Genomic DNA, 19,567 nt, shown 5'->3' with positions numbered 1-19,567 from the left:
AAAATGTGCAAAAATTTATTTTCTGATATAATGAAAAATATATTTTTAATTGTCAACCAACTACATAGCACCATCTAGTAGAGTCTCTTTTAGTGTTACCACTGATCATCTAAGTTATGAGGGTAAGTACTTCTATTTTTTCTGTTTCTCAGATATGAAGAAAACATGATTACAAATAGGTAGTGGCTGGTGAATAGATGGATATTTTCAAGCCAAAATATTTTTTAAAGAGCCTAACTACTAACAGTACTTCCATTCACTAAGTTCTAGAAGCAAATCATCATAGCAGGCCAGGTTTTATCTAGAACAAGTGAATACCACTAAAGAGCTAAATTCATCACTTGCAAACAATAGTCAATAAACAGCAGACGCTGTACAAAGGGAATGACACACAGTTGACCTGCCTCCCAAATGACTTCTGAAAATGATTTTTCAGAGGTTTTCAGTAGAACATCACTTCCCAAATTGATATCCACTGACATCCTCTATCCCTGAAGTAGCCACTGACTCTAGAAAGAAAACGATTGTCTTACTGCAAACAGTATCCCAAATCCCACTGAATGCAATCTACCAGTCTCCAACAAGGATCGGGTTTAATAATTCTGGAACCAAATCCAGTTTGCAAGAAAATCTACCTCATTTTTTTTTTTTTTGGCTCTCAAATAAAACCCCAAGTGCCCCGTATTGATTCTGTGAGGCTAAGTTAGCCTCCTCCTATGGACTGAAATTAAAAATAACAACAACAAAAATACATTTTTATTGAATTCTGGCTCTTTGCTGATAATCTATAGCAAACAACAAAACAAAGCAAAGCCAAACTGAACTGTCTGTCGTGCCAACAAATCCCACAAAGAATGACAATCGGTGAAACATATTGTTAAACATGAATTATAGCTAAAATATTTATCTCAGCTGCATTGTATTAAAATGAGAAAACTTTTCAAGTAGAAGCTTCAAACAATTGTATTAGAAGTTGAACAATTTGGTTATAATGACCTTAAAATGGAATAAAAAGCTGCTTATTCCATTACATTGGCCTTCGTTAGTATAAAAGATAATTTATAAGGATACACAAAACCTTTCTCAAGAATACCTAATATTAAGAGGAGAGCCCACTGATTTCCAACTTATGAGTGTTTAAGTGGGGTGATAATCACCAACAGAATTTATATATACATGAATCTGTCTTCTCTGCAAAATCCTAGTTGGTCAGGCAAGAGGGGCCCATCTCCTATTCATCCCTAGAACAAATACATGTGAACTAAGAGAAGATGATGACATTCATTGCTGCCTTTGTGGAAGAATTGGCATTGGACCAAAAGACATACTTGAATGATGAAGGTATTGTGTTTTGATACTCAACACTGACTATACTGAGAATATGCTATCCTCGTTTAAAAGCTACAGAGTTGTGTCTACAGTGTCACTAGCCATAGCTAAGCCCCTTATCCTCAATACAACCAACAAAGTGGGCATTAACATCAATAGACTCAAAACTTAATGCAGTCAGCTTTATGAAGCCCTTCAAAGCAATGCTGCAGAAGTCCATAAAATTGTTCTCAGAAATGAGATGAATGAGAGACTGGAGATAGACTGACCTAGATCCTTTACATATTATTTTGGGGTTGGTATAATTTGGTATTTGTTTGGCTTCTTCAAAATTCGTGATTTTTTTTATTCTGAATTCCTTACTAATAACATGTTTCAAGAAAGCAAAACTCCTTTTTATGAGGTTCTGAATTTTGTTTCACCTGTTTTACTGGTGTATTTCTCCCTTATCACAGGACTGCAGATTGCTACATTGTCATCTTTGGGGATACTGTGACTCAGGGTCAGTCACATTCTAGAAAGAACTGTACTGATGGAGTTTTCCAGGCTCAGAGTTGGGAAGACAAAATGTTGCAAGTTCCCAATACATTTTTTATTAAGTGCCCCCAGCTATGAGAATATGCACAGTCACAAACCTTTGCAGGTCCAGATTTTTCTCCACTTGCCATCATCTCTTCTTGAGGATACCTGATGAGCAGATGTAGATCATGCAATAATGCCCAACATCACAGCCTTGATAGTACGCCAGCTTTTAACAACTTTGCTCTAGCAAGTCACCAGAGGAGGCATAGTTTGTAAAAAAAAATAAATAAAAAAGCCCTTTCTTTTTCTTTCCACTTCAAGTATACCCATACCACACTGCTACTGCAATGAAGCACACCCTTTTTCCATTTCTAAAGAATTACCAGTGGAAGCAAAATTAAAAAGAGTGATCTCAGATGTAAGAACACATATACCAATAGCAATCTCACAAGTCATGAAGAAAATTGGTGTTTATTCTGTAGAATTTGACATTTGTTTCTAAAAAGCTGTAACTACTTTAAAGTGTTTTGCAACTTTAAAATCATTATTTAATACTGATGTCAACATGTTCTCTTTCCTAAGCTCTTAGGAACAAATGTGACCATCAGCATACTCTGTCACTTGAATATCTATACTTGAGAAAATAGAAAAGCACTAACTGAAGAAGTGATCGGTATAGCAAAATCACTGTCAATGCCAGTCATATGAGTACAGTGTGTCCATGTCTTCACCACTATCTCTGTGACTGGTAAGACAGAAGAGGAGCTGTCTTCCAATAAGTCAATAAGCATTACCTGTAGCCAAATGCAAACATCCCCTTCACAGGTGTCAAATTTCAAATACTACAGTTATAATACAGAAATTTCTAGTTATTCAAAAATTGCTCAAGGGTTGAACCAATGCCTCTAACCATAGGTAGTCTCCCTACTCATGAATCCTCATCAGAAATGATTTTATAGCAAAATACGTATATGTTTTGACAGTCTAAACCAGTCAGACTTCTTCAAATCAAACCTTGAGAATTAATGAAAAAGAGGAGGGTTTTAAATAAAGACAAACTCAAAACAGACAAAACAAAAAATAAATAGTCCTCAGGAAAAAAATTCAAAGAAATATGCATATTCACTCTAGGATATACTTAAGCCTCTGAGCTTCACGTGTAGCAGTGATTATCTGTCAACATCTAACTCAGAATTCTGAATTAAAAGTCATTCCAGAAAGGTCTATCCTTGGCCTTATTTTCAGATGGTAGCATTGTCTTTGTCATATAGGCAACTAGCAGAGGATAAGAGAGTGGAGAAGATGGCTCTGATGTCAGAGATGTGATAGATGTGTCTATAATCAGCCTAGGCCACAAAAACTTACCATAAAGGCAGAGAGAAGCAATATTTGTTCTACACACACACACACACACACACACACACACACACACACACACACACACACACACACGGAACTAACTCTTCTATGAAACTTCTCCCCTTGCCAGCTTACTAAAGGAATCCATTTTGTTCAGAAGAACAAAATGCAATATAAGAAGAGGTGCCCTTCATGCTTTGGAAATCAAATTCAGGAGCAAACAGTCTAGAAAGCTGAGGCCGCCAAGGCAAGTTCCCGGTGATGCTGAAGGAGAGCAGCTTGCCACAGAACAACGGCCAGATGGGGCCCAGTGGGAGAAGCTGAAAACTGGCCACCCTGGCACTCAGAGGCTTAATGGAGCATCAGAAGACTATGCACATGAAGACAGTGCTTAAGCATCTGACAGTAAGAAACCTTGGTGCTAATCCACTAATGCTGAGTTCAAGGAGCACACAGGCTTAGGAAGAGTGTAGTTGGAAGGGTACAACTGGAATAAACTGGGGAAGCTATACATTTTATTTCAATTTTTTAATCTATAACAAATAAATATAAATATTTGTTAAACCTACGGGGCATGTATCTGTCTGGTCTGGATTCTATATACTTTAACTATTACATAATTGCATTTTTAAGTAAGCAAAATCCAACCATGAGCTAACCCATGAGAACTCAGGTGTCAGTTACCTTCCATGGGAATAAGGAATTTGGCCCAGCTTTCAACACTTATGTAAATCTTGTCACAGTTACTGAGCCCCATTTTAAGCAAACAAAATAAGTAAAACTCCAGACAAAGGAAATCATTTCAGAGCTGATCATTCATATTACAGTAGGATCCTTTCCTTAAGAAGGAATCCCACCATAGGTTTCTTTAAATACAGAAGGCCACCCTGGTTAGATAACAAAAGGTCTAATTTGCAAAACAAACACTCCTTGACTGTCAGCTTTTCAGGAACACACCTACCGACAGCGGTTTATCTCCAGATCCTCCAGAGAGGACAGTTGGTTTTCTGTTCTGAATGACAAAGCTCTTGGAAGCTGAGGAGCTACTGTCAAATTACCTGCGGTCTAGTTTGGCCACAAATATATGCTCCTGAGCAAGTCATTTGCTTTGGGTTGGGAAGTACTAGGCATTGAAGCCAGGGTCTCTGAAATATTGTCTCAGCCCCTTTGTTTTACTTTTTATTTTGAGATGAGGATTCAATCAGTGAGTTGATTAGTGTGGTCTTGAATTCACTCAGTAGGCCAGGCATATCTTGAGACTTTCCTGTCTCAGGCTCCCTGGAACTGTGAGGACACAGCTGTGCCACCAAGCCCACGACATTTGCCTTTTCTGTAACCGCATTTTCTTGACCAGAGAGTCAGTCCCTTTTGACAACTATTCCAGGAATTCTATGGAGCTTTGTGGCTGCAGCCAAAATTTTAAGCAAAACACTAAACGAGAGCCAAAAAGGCTTCTTCATGGGAACCCAAGCTCCTGGAGCTGACAAAGCCTTCTCACCAGTGACAAGACTGTTGCTCATCATTTCTCTGGGGGACACAGGGAGGCAAGGCATGAGCACACTGGAAGCGGGTGACCCCACTAAGCAGTCTGAACCAAAATCACTCCTCATACTCAACAGGAAATGAAACTTGAAGAGCATTTCCCTCTGCAAACAACCGACCCTCTGGGACTTTCACTTCAAACCTCTCAATTGTTTGAAGTAAATGAAGCACACATTAAAGGCCAGTCACACATCAAGATATCCAGCCTTTTCTCCATGGGGGGAAAGGCTGCTCCAGCACCAGCTTCCACCTCTCAGACACAGCACTCTTAGACAGATGCCTTTATTTATCCACATCTGAGACAATATCCAACCAAGCTTGCCCCCGCCAAGCCGTGGAAGCTAAGACTCAAAAGTAGAGGGGTCAGGATCTGAAAGTTCAAGCAGGTACCTCAGATCTACTGCTGCACCATAAATGAAAGACTCTAGGAGTCTTTTGCCAAGAGGTAACTCCATCTTTTTTTCATTCCTCTAACTCCTGGTAAGCTATCTCCTACTTGCCAAGTTTCAACACCTGGGCACAGTATATGGACTCAACCATAAATCAGGGTGAGTTGAGGGAGGAAATGGGACAGCCCTTTCACTTTGTAAGTCTGACTAGCAGAGGAAAAGCAGGTTGGACCACAATGGTCCCATGATAAGAGGAATTCCAAAGCCCCAGAGCTTTCTCTGGAAAATGTCCTGCCTCCAGACCTCTTGGGAGAAAAATCTCAGGATCATTAGCAGGCACTCTGGCTAAGCTCAACTTCAGTGAAGGTGTACAGGGAGAGAGAAGATCTCTCAGGTAACCAGTTAATTGCCAATAAGGAATGATAATAATAAATTAGCAAATACTAATGTAAACTAACTCAGTTCTGCAGCAGTTGCGTGGAGACGACAGAGGAACAGTTTATTCTGGAACACATCTTGCTGGCTGATGCCCGCTGGGAAACACACTGCCTAGGCTAGATGTGAAACAGGCCAGTAAACATACTGCAGACAATGGGTGGCCCTTGTCTGCAATATCCACCAGTAGAAGTAGAACCCTTGAGTTTTGAAGAAAGCCAAAGGCATTGTGGGGATGCATTGTTTTCCACTGCTTCATCCTGTAGCCTCAGGATCTCTGTTGGCCTTTGACATCAATGAGTCCAAGAAAACATAAAAAAAAAAAACCACTAATCTCATTGGAAGAAAGGTCTGTTGGTTTGCTTTAACTGCAAGTGATACTGTGTGGTTTCCATACTATCCAAACTAGCTTCACCATAGTTAAAGGTTTCTATCGATTTTCTGGTTCTGTTGTCTGTCTGATTGGCTCATGGTTATCCATAACCCAAAATTTTTCTCAACTCATGGCAAATCCCTAACTTCTTTGTTTTAATGAACAAAGCATGCTGAGTTATTTCTTTCATTGTTTAAATTTTTTCTTCAAGGCCTACATGATGATTTATTTTCCATAATATAGCCACACACTCAAACATTTTTGCAGAGTAACTGGAAACATTCATTCCTGCCTGTCATACATATGCTTGTTCTGCACCTTCTTCTGCTGCTACGTCACTACAAATAAAACTGTTGCACAAACCACTGGCATGAAGCAAAGACACACACGCACCCACAAATTTGGATGTTTCACACCAAAGATGCTACATTTTGTCAGCAAATAGTTTCAACAGAAAACACGAGGAGAAAAATTCAAGATTGAGGATATATCAAAACAGAATTCCCCTGCATCTATACAGAAATTTTGGAAGTTCCTGTATACTATCCATCATGCAGACTACAAATCGTTTGGGACCAGAAACTAAAATTTTAAAAAGTCTCACAAAGGTTAGATGTATTTGAACCACTTCACCCATCCTGAAAGTAAAAAGAGACAGACTCTACCCAAATCACCATTCTTCCTAGGGAAAACATTTGGTAAGCCCCTACTCACCGAAAGGGCAATACAAGAATGCCAATGTGCAAAGGAATAATGTTTTCTAGAACCCAGAAGCACTCACTCACTATTCATGCTTCCATTCACATAATATCAGAGGAAGAAAAAAACATGGCACTGAGGATTCACAGAACAAATTAAGATATTTTCAGAAAAATATTAACAAACTAGCAAATGTAATATCTTCCTAATATATTTCTTCTTCTTTTTTAACCTTTCTTTTTTCTTCCATCTTCTACACACACACACACACACACACACACACACACACACACACACACACACACACTCACACCTCATTCTCACATAAAGTCTATAAACTAAATAAACTAGGATGCCAAGGAATGTGAATCTCACCTTCCAAGTTAAAATAGTTGAAAGGTACACAGCATCACTTATTCTTTTTTTAAAAAAAAAAGCCTTCTGCAAACAACAAAGACACCTTCTACTTTACCTCTTCATATTTGCATACAAAACCACAAAATTGCCATACCCGGCATGCCAAGCAACAGCAGAGGACAGGAAAATGTTCATATCCAGTTCAATAGAAGGCTGTCTATGCAGTACAAGAGGCTAAGTTCCAATTCTCTAGACCAGTGCTCCACTCCCTTTACCTAACCTGCCTAACTACATTCAAAATCATGTTCCCATGTTGATTGACCTAACAATGTTCAAAGGTAACTAGGTTTATGGATGAAAAGGTCACCCTCAGGGCTAAGGCTAATTAGTGGTAGAGCACCTGGCTAACATGCACATAGCTCTTGATTTGAGCCCCACCCCCCAATTCTTCAATCAGCACCAAGCCTAGATAGCTCAGCAGCAAATTGACATAAAACAGTAAGGCTTGCTTTGGAAGGAGAAGTACTAAGAAGCCTACAAAAGAACAGGTGGTCAAAAGCTATCTTCGTGTTGCTTGCTTGGCCATTGAATCCTTTCAGTAATCTTGGCTCCCCAGCTAAATTGTGAACACTCTGAGGGCAGACATGCCTTTCTTCTTACTTATTTGGATCTCCAAGCTACCTGCTACATAGCTAGGGTCACTGAGCATTACAAGAAAAAAAAAACTCTTAGTGATTTGATTTAATGCATTGGAGATCCATGTCAAAGTTCAGTGGAGTGGAAGCAGCAAGGAGCAAGCACGGTAGTTCTGAGTCTACTCACTTGTCTAATTACTATTTCAAATAAGCCCTATAACCATACAAATAATAAAGGAAGTGTATGTCAAAATGATAACACAGCATACGAATCTAATACACAGTGGCCATTGGTCCCAATCTGAAGAGTAAGAATGTCACATATGCTTAGGAAAGGGACATCATCCAGAATTTGAACTGTATTATTAATTTCTGTTTCTCTTAAGCTATCTAATGTCAAAGATCAAATTTTTATCTTTGCATCACTAGCAAAGAGCAGATACATTATTTGGCACAGTCTAACCATGCAATAAATACTAGTTACTTGAGTTAAGGAACAAACAAAAAATGGTCTCATAAAATAACATAAAGAATACTTTTTAATGTCATGACTTGAAAATCATCTACTTACTACATCATAGCACATATCATTCAGTACTATAATTGCTTCATAAATGAATTGTTTCTTGGATGGATTAATTAATTAATAAGCAAAGTATAAAGGTAGGACATACATCAGAAGATTATTGTTTTAGAAATCCCACTGCACAATATAGTAACATTTAACATCCCATATTGCAAACTACCTGTTTACATGCTTGTCTTGTTAGAATGTGCATTCATTGCATTCATTGTTGTTTTTGTTTTATTTTGTCTCTGGAACTACAGACCTTACAGCAGTACCTTAAAAGGAACACACACACACACACACACACACACACACACACACACACACCAATTACCAGTTGAACAAATGCATCAATCATTCCCGTTCTTCCTGTCAATGTTCAACAGCCTCTAGTTGAAAGAAAAGAAGTGTCGTTTTCCCTATTCAAAACTTCATGATAGATACATGTTAAATATCTTGGTGAATGCTTGGCTATGAACTCTCCAGAACTATGTACTGGAAATACACATATAACCTCGACCTAACACTACACACCAGATATGTGCAATTTTGTTGGAAAAAGGGGATATCTGGCTTTGAAGGTCGGGGAAAGCATCAGAACTGAGAATCTAGCTTTCTGAAATGCTTTGTTTTATCCTGCCCTTAGAAGAAACTGTAAAAGGACACCAAGATGAAGGTGAACCAAGAAATTATAGTGACTATCTCCTGCTTCCTCTACATATTCAATAGATATCATGATATCTTAGGAACTTGAATTGATTGTAAAATGATCACTAAATTTTCAAGATTCAATGCTTTTTTGTCCCTTTCCCGAAGCAATAGCAAACCAGCAGTGGAATACACAACAGTAGCACTTCTCATCTTCATTGTTCAATGATCACTATGAATCAATGGTCTGGCTAAACCACCTTGTATGTATTATCTACAGAGAGCCAGCCTAAATTCCTATTTGGATATAAGAACCTGGAGAGACATACTCATGTGAGTAGCCCATTGCCAATGGCGATTCTCCAATTTTCAAGTAAAAAAATAAATTCCACCTTTTTAGACACACCTATGAATTATATACACTCTTTAGAATTCAGAATGTTTTATTTTTCCTTGGAAAAACTTTCAATAATAAATGTGCCCACTTTTGTAGATGAGGAAACAGACTCAGAGAGGTTCCATAGAAGAAGACGACTCCTAGATAGATTCAAAATCATGGTCTATTTGATTCCACTACAAACCCTTACCTCTCGATCTCTGTGGCTGAACTGTTAGTGGTTCACAGTATCTCTCCAAGTAGTTAATGGTTGAGGCTCTAGTAGTATTAAGTATCAATAATACTTAGAAGTAAGTTTACACAACATAATACTAGACTTTCAATAACTCTTTATGGAGTTAGATACTTAGAATGCTGGTGCTTTTGTTGACAGCAGAATGTTATGAGTTGCTCATTAAAAATACTGCTTTTCCGTGCTATTAATTCTGGTAGGAATTATTTTCCAGGAAGTAAGAGACACAATGCAACAATGTAAATGCTCCTACATGCCCTTTGCCATACAAAACTGATACAAAAAATGTCCATTTTATGTTCACATGATTGCCTAGGTATGTCAGTGTGAATTGTTACTAAACGCAGGAAGTACCACTCAAACACTAAGAAGTACAGGGCCAGGTGATCTACTCCTCCCTTTGTGTTACCTCTCTGAGTCTGAACAAGTTCCTCAGCATCTCTCAACCTTTGTTTCATCTTCCACCAAAGAGAAATCTACCAAGATACCTGATTGTAAGTTTCTAATGAGATGATGTTTGTAAAGGTACACTGAAAAACTGTGGAAGTGCACTTGAAATCTACAAAATAGCTTTTGTATGACCAAAAAGAGAGCAAATCTCCCAGTGTAGCAAATTTCTATCCAAATTGGGGGGTGAGGGGGTATTAAGCAATTCACCAAAAATGAAACCCACTTAAGGACTTGTTTTTAGTCTTCTACTCATTCACCCCCCTCATGCCCCTTTCACCATCACTGGCATTATCACCCTACTGTCACCAAATATTTCAATAACCAACAAACATTTCACCAAAATTTGTTTTTTTTTAATTTCTCCTTGAAAACACACAAACTGAAGAGGAACAGTTGATTCAAATTCATGGCTACTTCATGCAATATTCATATTAGTGACAGTTTCAACATCCTCAACCATCAAACGTCATTACTAGGCCTGCTAGGGAAACAGCAATGTGCCTTTTAAATTTTATTGCTTGCATCCTTTTAACCATAGCCTCAGCAAGATGGTAGAGAACAGTAGTATGAAAAGAAAACAGCAAAGTGGGAAGTGGCTTTAGGATTCTGAACCAGGAGAGGAAACTGGAGTAGAAGCATTACCAGGCTTCACTCAATTTCAACCCTGATTGGTAACACAAAACTGCTTAAGTCTCCAAGCTGGTACCACTGGCTTTTGAACATGCATATCTGCAACAAGTGGAGCAATCTTTTACTATGCTGGGACATTATGAAGCTATGTCAAGATTCAGATCGTTTGAGTTCAGACTCCCAACACCACCCCTAACACAAAAGCCCTCTATGTTAGATCACTCTTTATCCCAAAAGGCACTATTAGCAAATACTGAATATGTAAATGGGCTTAGACTAGGACTGTGCCTCCAAAATGGCCCATGGTGTATAGCAAGCTGCTTCAGAAGGAAATCTTGGAAGACCTCACAAAACCACTTAGCCACACTCACCTCAGGCAGGGGCACACCATTGATGATCAGATCTGGCTGCTGGGGGCCCTGGCTGTTGAAGGAGTGATGGTAGATGTGGTTGGCAGTGGTGTTGCGGGTATTCTGGTTCTCCACATTCAAGAAAGTGCTCTCAGAGCGTCGGCAGCCCAGGGGCAGTGTTTGTTGGTGGTAGTCGAAATAGTTGAGGGACGAAGTAAGGGAGGAGCAACTGACAACATTCATCTTGTCTGTCTCCTCCACGTCCCGAGGTACAAGGCGGATGTCATTCTTACTAATTTTTTTCTTCTTACTTGATTTCTTTTGATGCCCATAGGAGTACTCAGCAATTCTATGTGACAGAAAAGGCAGTAGGAATAGATAACACCTTCCCAGACCACACACTGATGAATAAACATTCAGCACCCCAGAGGGTTGCACCCCATCTCTGCTCCAGCTCCTTATTCTGGTGCATTACATCATCGGGTTTCTCCCTGTGCTTTTTGCATGCAAAAACAAGCTGAGGGCCATGAAGTCTTCATATTAAACATACTAACCTCCCACCAACCCCTCCAAAGAAATTTTCATATTGTAGATTAGTAATTTTTCATTGTGAGTGGCCAGAGAGCAGGGGTGGAGGATGGGGAAAGTTGAGCCTATGGGAGAGAGCATGAAAATGCTCAAATCTGAAGCTTCCCTGGAACCCAAAGGATGTCTTGGGTGAAGTAAAAAGTAAGTGCCAATTTAGCATAAAAGGAAATAGAGGGAAGTAAGAAAAGCCCTAGCCATTGCCTCCAGGAGTTTGTAGTGTGGCAAACACCATGGATTAGATTCATCCGTGATTAAACTGATCACTTTTAGACTAGGGTAGAGGCTCAGACCCAGTCCTCCAACAGTTCCTAGCTGTGCTCATCCACACCCTCCTCCCTGCCTTAGCCCAGCTCCCTTCTACTTTCCACCCTTCCCCCTACTCTCCTAGAGAAATCTGATAGCCAAACCCATTTGAATGAGGGGAAATGCCTTTTTACCTCTTTCCCCTTAGGCTCACTTTCTCCTCTGCCTTTTTGTCTTGCTCCTCGCTAATGGGAGAAACCGAGATGCAATGCAGACACTTGCTGTTTTGTCCTTTTATAAAACAGCCGAGGAGACAAGTGATGGTTAAACAATTACTGCAAAGGAATTTAAAGGTTAGTGCATTCAGCATCCTTCTCCATTCAGGTGTACCTACAAAAGCAGCTGTGCTGCAACTGGAACATAAAAAGCTCAATTTAATTAACACTGACACAGACCTAGGAACGTGCACCAAAGACACCAAGTATTAAGAGACTTGTCAAAAGAAATACATTAAAATGTAGCCAGATTCTCAATGTCATGTATTACTTTGCACATAATGAATTCAGCTTATTGTTTGAGAATTCAATCTCTAAGCAATAATCAGCAAAACAATAAGGTTAATAAATAATACAGGCTGGACTTTACAAGGGAAAGAGTGTGTCTGCATTCTCACTCAACAAAGCTAATTGTCAGAATACAAAAAAGGAAGCCCAATTCAAGCAGCAACTGCAGATCATCTCACAAGTCTCATAAATGAATGCATTTCAGGAAGAGGTCCTGCTATAGAAGCAAAGAACTGGGAACCCCTGGTTAATCACATAGACAGACAGGCTCCTGAACTTCAGGATTCTAAGAAGTCTCAGCAGTGGGGGTGTTTGCATATCTACCCATATCTACAAGGGCAAATTATTACTCTATCCCTGGGATCTACCTAGGGCTAAGCAATTTATTTCATCTCACCCTTTTGCTCTCTGCCCAGTCTGACTTGAAATGATGGCAAATTGATGACACGGAGGCTGAAGAACAGATAAAATCCCCCAAATCTCAGGACTAGTGTTACATTTCTTTTCTAATCTGTTTACTGAATCAATGGGAAGTTCTAATCATTTTGTTTACCCATGATTGGTAAGTTTGGCAATGCCCCATCCAATTATTCAGCTGAGGCATTCATTGCACAGCCCATTCTGTATTGACCAATTATTTAATTAAACTGTACTTCATTAATCACAAGCCATAGCAATGAAGAGTGCTTTACAAAATCCACATTTGGGTGAAGTTGGAGAGCACTGAGATTTGCACTTTTCCCCCCAATTCAAATACTCTCTTCCCTGTTTAATGATCTCCCTGGCAAGCTCTCAGAAAGAGCTCTTACTTCTGGTCATATATCACCAAGAAGTGGCAAAGCCTTCAATATCTTTATTTCAGGCTGATTTCTTTTTCATCATGGGAAGGGTCTTATGCATTTACTTTATGCTGAGAAAATGGTTTAAAAAGAGTCCCCTTTATCATTATGTTCATATAAATAAAATTTTATTGACCCTGCATTTTTTCTCCTATAAAAATCGCCATAGCAGTCACAGGTTTCAAAGGTAAGAGCAATATTAATTTCCATTTCTCCCATCTGAAGTGACTTGGTACTGAAGGAAAGAAAAGTCACGGCCATTTCACTGGTAACAGGATTAAAGCATTTATGAGGCATTGCAGCTGCTCTTTTATGGCACCTGATTGATATTCATGTGTGGTTAGCATTTGTCTACTAACTTGTGTAATGCAGAGAATAGTAAAAGGGAAACAATAATTGCATGGCTGTTACATATTCAGGGAGCTCTGATTCACAGAAGTGTGTATTTCAGATGGTGTCAGATACAAATCGGACCTACAAGAACATATTTTGACTGATTAACATGCAAGCACAGATGGCACAAGATACAGTGGATGTGTAGGTGTGTTAAAAGCACACACAAGCACACACACCTTGGCTGGAAATAGCAGCACCATTCATTTTCAGCAAAATAAAGAAAATAAAAATAACTTTTTTCAACTGTTTCGATGAGACACTGCTGGAAAAAATAATATACATTATCCAAAATAGGATTCTAGAAATTCTTAGACTTATTTCTTCTATCAAATTGCAAGAACTCTTCAACAAGAACCTCTAATCAAGACTTAAAAAAAATATTACACTACATGCCATTCAAGTCTCCACATTTCTCTCCTCTGTTCTTTTTCCTCTCCTCTTGTTTCCCCACCCCCACACACATCCTACACAGACTTCAGAGAAACTGTAACACAATAGCCCATAGTGACATCCACTGGTAGGGACCAGATCTTAATGCCACAACACAGTCCCACATTAGAGGAAAGTATAGCCAACTACAGAAGATTGGTATTTTTAAAGAAACATCTGGATGCAAAGTCTTGTCTCTCATTGGGATATTTGGACTTCACACACAAACCAAGCAGATATTTGGAAACATACAGATGTCTGATAGAATTTCACTTTGTATAGCCAGATGTCTGGGGACTAGATACAAAACAAGCCAAGAACACACTGAAAACCACTAATGACCTGCTTCCCCACACACTGCTTTCTCTCTTCCTCCTACTCTGTTTCCCATCATAAGCTCTCACTCCCTAGCTCTCTCTTGAGTATAACCCTACAGCAGGACAAGGCAGTTGTCAGTACTCCATCTCCCTTCAGTTCTTGTCTGCAAAACACTGATCCAGGAAAACCAAGCCCTCAGATAGTGATACATAGAACTTTTGCTAAAAATATGAAAATCTGTCTCTCTTCAGCTCCCTCCTCTCCCTCCCTCCCTCTCCCTCCCTTCCTCCCTCCCTCCCTCCTCTCTCACTCCCTGTTTCTCCCTCCCTCCACCTCATTTTTTTCTACCTTAACTTCATTGGAGACAGCTGTGCAAATTTTAAAATGATAATTGCTTTTCTGCTCATCATCATTATGTGACAGAATCCATTCAAACAGTAAATGATTGTCTTCCAGCAAATTGTCAGATCAAAAGAATTGATAAACTTGGACTGTCACAAACTTTTCACCCTCCACAAAGAAGCACTGGGAGTATGCTGCATGCATTTAAGTTGGAAACAAAAGCACTGGGGTTTTTACACAGACACAAATACACACACCTTACTCATTCAAAACACGGAAGAAAAGAAAGAAAAGGTGGCTCTACCTGCAGTTGTAGGTCCGGATCTCTTTGTTGTCACGCTTGCACTTGATTGCCACGAATATCATAGTGACAAAGAGGATGCCAGCAATGGAGCCCAGGGCAATAATGAAAATCAGGGATAAGTTCACTGAGCCCATTGACTCTTGGGCATCAAGAGCCGGGGACAGGTAGATTAGGACAAGGGCAGAGGCGGAAAGAGACGTCTTGCCATGGTCATGGGCCACCACTATCAGCTCATAGGAAGCCTTGGAGTTCTCATTAAAGGTGCGAGTGGTTCTGACTTCTCCGTTGACATGGTCTATTTCGAAGAAACCTCGGTCACCTTCTGTCATGTCATAGGTGACTCGGCCATTTTCACCCTCATCATAATCATCTGCCTTAACTACAGTCACCAAGTAGCCTATGCCGGAGTTTCGAGGAATATAGACCTCAGCAGTGCCATTGATCAGGGGTGGGGCGGTGATGACTGGGGTATTGTCATTGACATCGAGGATGATGACCCTCACTGTGGCGTTGCTTTGCAAGGAGGGCAAGCCGCCATCCTTGGCCAGCACCTTGAACTCGAATGCCTTGGTCTGTTCATGGTTGAAGGATCGTAGCGCATAGATATCACCAGAGTTGGGATTGATGGAGACATAGGTGAAGACAGGCATGTCTCGCACCTGTGATGGCACAATTTGGTAGGAGACACTGCCATTGAGACCCAAGTCGGGGTCGCGGGCAGAGACAGAGAGCAGATAGGCGCCAGGAGTGTTGTTCTCCTGTACAATGACTTGGTAGTAAGGCTTGGAGAAGTGTGGGTGGTTGTCATTCTCATCAGTGATGCGCACAGTAAAGGACTTGGCACTTTGCAGCATTGGCACACCGCTGTCTCGAGCCTGAATCGTCAGATTGTACTGGTCATGCTGTTCGCGATCCAGCCGTCCATCAACAAGGATAGTGGAGAAGCTCTCATACTCCTGCAGCCGAAAAGGGACATTGCCCAGCAAGCGGCACTGCACACGTCCGTTGAGACCTGAGTCTCGATCAGACACCCGAACCAGGGCAATCACATAGCCCGGGGGGGCGCTCTCGCTCACCTCCACAAGCTCGCTATTGACAGATAGTAGGTTGATAATTGGCGGGTTGTCGTTAGTGTCTAGGACGCTGACAGTGACTTTGCAATGTGCAGGAATAGAGTTAGGACCCAGGTCCTTGGCTTGCACATCCAGTTCGTACACGTGGCCCTCTTCATAGTCTAGCGCACCGGTGACAGTGACTAGGCCGCTGTGTGGGTCAATTTGGAAGAGTTCACGTGTGTGGTCATTGACATAGCCGTAGAATGAGTAGACCACCTGGCCGTTGGTGCCCTCATCTGGATCGCTGGCATTCAGGCGGATGACGGGTGTATTGGGAGGCGAATTCTCAGGCACGCTCACTGAGTAGGTGGACTCTCCAAACACCGGGTTGTTGTCATTCGAGTCAGTCACCTTGATGCTGAGGCCAACTGTGCCCAAGTGTGGTGGGTCACCTCCGTCGAGTGCCGTGATTCGAAAGTTGTAGTGTGACTGTGTCTCTCGGTCCAGGCTCTTCTCCACCACGAGTTCAGCAAAGCGTGATCCGTCACCCCGCGTCTTAATCTCCAGGCCAAACAGCTCGTTGGGTGTGAGCTCGTAGGTCTGCACGCCAAAGCTGCCCGAGTCCGGATCATAAGCGCTGTCCAGTGGGATGCGCGTACCGGGACTGGCTGCCTCAGAGATCTCCAGTTCAATCTGTGCGGCCGGGAAACTGGGAGCATTGTCGTTCAGGTCCTTGATCTCCACCTTAATCACACAGATCTCCATTGAGCTGGACATGACCTCTAGCGAGATGATGCACTTGGGGCTCTGGCGGCACAGCAGGTCTCGGTCGATCTTCTGCTTGGTGACCAACAGACCTGAGCTGGGGTTGATGTCTACCAGGTGCGGGGCTGAGTTTGACACCACACGGAACGCAGAAGCCTGCCTCGGATCCAGCGCGAAGCCCGCCTCCCGGGCGTCCTTGGCCACGTTAGCGATCACTGTCCCGGCGCGCTGCTCCTCTTCGACCGAGTATTTAAGGTTAATGAGGGCGGCCGCCTGGGTCCACAGTACCGCCAGCAGCAGTAGCACCGGCAGCAGGAGAGACTCCATGGCTGCGCGGGGCTCTGCCTGGCCTCGCCTCTCCACACCCCTCCGAGGCCGACGCCGCCGGCGCTCCAGCTTCCCGGCGTCTCGGGCCGCCTGTTGCGTGCGCCCCGTGGCCCCGGAGGCCGCGGGAGGAGTCCCGCCCAGGGCGGCCCGGCGGCGCGCGGGATGAACCCGCGCGGGCTCCAATGCTGAGGTTGCAGTGGACTTGGAGGGGGTTTTCGGGGGGTCCGGGGGCTCCGAGGGGCCGAGGGAGCGCCGCACGGCCCCGAGCCCCCTGCCTCCAGCCCGGCTACTCAGTTTTCCCCCTTCAAAGTTAGCCGGGCGCGACTGGCCGCAGCGGCGCAGGGCTGCGGGTTGAGTGGCGCTTACACGCCCCAGACGGCTACTAGCTGCAGAGTCAGGACCGTACTTGGGGCGCGGACGCCTAAGGCAGCGGGAGCGCAGCCTTTCAGGCACTGCTGGACCAGCTGCAGCGCACCGACACTGGGGCAGGCGAGCGCCGAGTCTTTGCACCTGGCATGCGCAAGGACCTCCCCCCAGCGCGCCCAGCTCACTGCGGAGGGAGCTCCCTCCCAGTACGCGCCCTCCGGGCTCCGGGGGGGCCACTCTGGCCTCTTCAAGGCCTGTTGGGGAGGAAAGGGGGGATCGTAGGCAGAAGTCTGAGTTCCTGGCAAGATCCTTGGGCGCCCGGGGATTTGGCTGAGCTGGAGGGCTGTCCCGGGGCGGGCAGTGGAAGGGGAGCTAGCGCTGAGGTTGGCGTCCGAGGGCGTGGGGGGGCGCGTCTGCCCAGGATCCGAGGTGGGCACAGGGCTCCTCCCACAGAGCGGTTGAGGGGCTGCGGGCGTTTCTATCTCGGGAAATCAAAGTTACCTACGCAGCCCAGGCCTCCGCCTTAAGTTTATGGAAATGGAAAGATGGCAATTTGTCCAAGAAAATCAAAGTCCTGCTCTTTCCAATTGCCCCGGGGGAAGGGTACTGGGAATGGGGAGGTGAGAAAGGGAAGCTACTACAATACCGGCCAGGAGAGGAGAGACTGCAGCTGATGGCACCCGGGGCTTCCTCGCCTCCCCAGATTTGGGCTGGGGTGTCGCTCCAAGGACCGCAGCCGCCGCTGCCGCCGCCGCCGCCGCCGCCGCCGCCTCCGCTGCTGCTGCTGCCGCCGCCGCCGAAGGAAGCCCTCCTTAGTTCAGTTGCATGTCGCCGGGGTCTGCCTCGGCAGCTGTCAGGGTCGACGGCTTCTGTCGCCTCCAAAGTTTACTTGCCGGAGCGTCTGAATCCCATCCTCCAGGAGAAGCGCTGTCTGTCCGCCCTGCTTAGGGCTTCCTCCCTCCCCGGCGCTCGCGCGCTAGGGAGGTCTGTCTATCTGAGTCGGGCTGTGCGTGGATGTGCCAAAGGGAGGAAGAGTGAGTGTGTGGATGGGAAGTGTGAGTGCGGAGTGGGAAAGAGCAGGAAGAAATGGGATTGGGAAGGAAGGTTTGCGATCTCAGATGAATCGGCTCAGCTGGAATGCAGGAGAGGACAGAGAGATAGCCGCGGGCCCGCGAGGGGCTAGGGAAGGGGATGCCAGTGCCCCCCGGGCAAGCCAGGCATGATGAACGGTAGCTGATGCTGCCGTCTGCGCCGGCTAGTCGGTCTCCCCTCTGAGGCAGCCGCGGCGGCTACAGCTGCTCTTGCTGCTCCTCCTCCCGCTGCCGCAAACTACTGGCCACCGAGTCTGAAGAGAGCCAGAGAAAGCCGGAGCTGCCGAGTCGGGCTACGCCAGGCACTAGCCAATCAGCGCGCCGCCCAGCGGGCTCCGGTCTTGGGGCGGGACCAAGGAGCGAGGGGGGAGGGGAGAGGAGGCGGGGCCAAGCGGAAACTTACACACCGGCCCGACCGAGTAGAGTACCCTTCCCTGCAGAGCCCTTGCAAGAGTGGGGAGGGGGGATGCCCGACTGGCGCGGGACAAGGGGAGTTCGAAAGGGAGGGTGGGCTGTACTTGAGGTGTGCTGCCATTGAAGCTGAGTCCACCTAGGAACTCAGCGCCTCTTGCATCTCTTCTTTGCAGAGATTGCGGGAAAAAAAAAATGAGGATTTGATTTTCTTGCTGTTAATCTCCCTCATGTATCTTCTTATCTTAAATGCACCATTCCCTTTCCTCTGTCTCTGTTTCTCTCTCCTTTGTCTCACCATTCTGCATTTCTGTTTCTGTTTTTTCTTATTCTCCAATAGTGGGGGGAAAAGGAGCAAGCACCCCCGCGATAATCATTCATCAAGCTCTTGGCCAGTGTGTCCTCACTTTTGCTAAGAGCAATGCCGACATCCACCCAAACCATTATCCCTATCCCTCCTCACTGGGAAGATGCGGCGCGGCACTCCCCGGAACACCTCAAAACACACACATACACACACACACACACACACACACACACACACACACACACACACACACACACACGAGAGAGAGAGAGAGAGAGAGAGAGAGAGACAGACAGACAGACAGACAG

General features: G+C 44.0%; 1 protein-coding gene across 4 annotated transcripts in view; it reads right to left on the bottom strand.

The window, feature by feature from the left end:
• Positions 1-18,850, bottom strand: part of Pcdh19 (protocadherin 19) — a 109,808-nt gene extending 90,958 nt beyond the window's left edge. For 2 of the 4 annotated variants that reach the window (XM_027432922.2, XM_027432923.2), the window contains exons 1-2: positions 14,938-17,816; positions 10,937-11,264 (exon numbers count right to left, since the gene is read on the bottom strand). In XM_027432922.2, the coding sequence (XP_027288723.1) occupies positions 10,937-11,264; positions 14,938-17,084 (2,475 nt within the window). In that variant the 5' untranslated portion in view covers positions 17,085-17,816. Of the gene's footprint in view, positions 1-10,936; positions 11,265-11,940; positions 12,082-14,937 lie in introns of all 4 variants that reach the window. The other 2 variants (XM_027432921.2, XM_027432920.2) reach the window with 2 other exon arrangements.
• Between the last annotated feature and the right edge of the window lie 717 nt (positions 18,851-19,567).

This window comes from Cricetulus griseus, chromosome X (assembly GCF_003668045.3).
Source record: "Cricetulus griseus strain 17A/GY chromosome X, alternate assembly CriGri-PICRH-1.0, whole genome shotgun sequence".
Lineage (NCBI taxonomy): Eukaryota > Metazoa > Chordata > Mammalia > Rodentia > Cricetidae > Cricetulus > Cricetulus griseus.
This window is presented reverse-complemented; position numbering and strand designations above follow the sequence as displayed.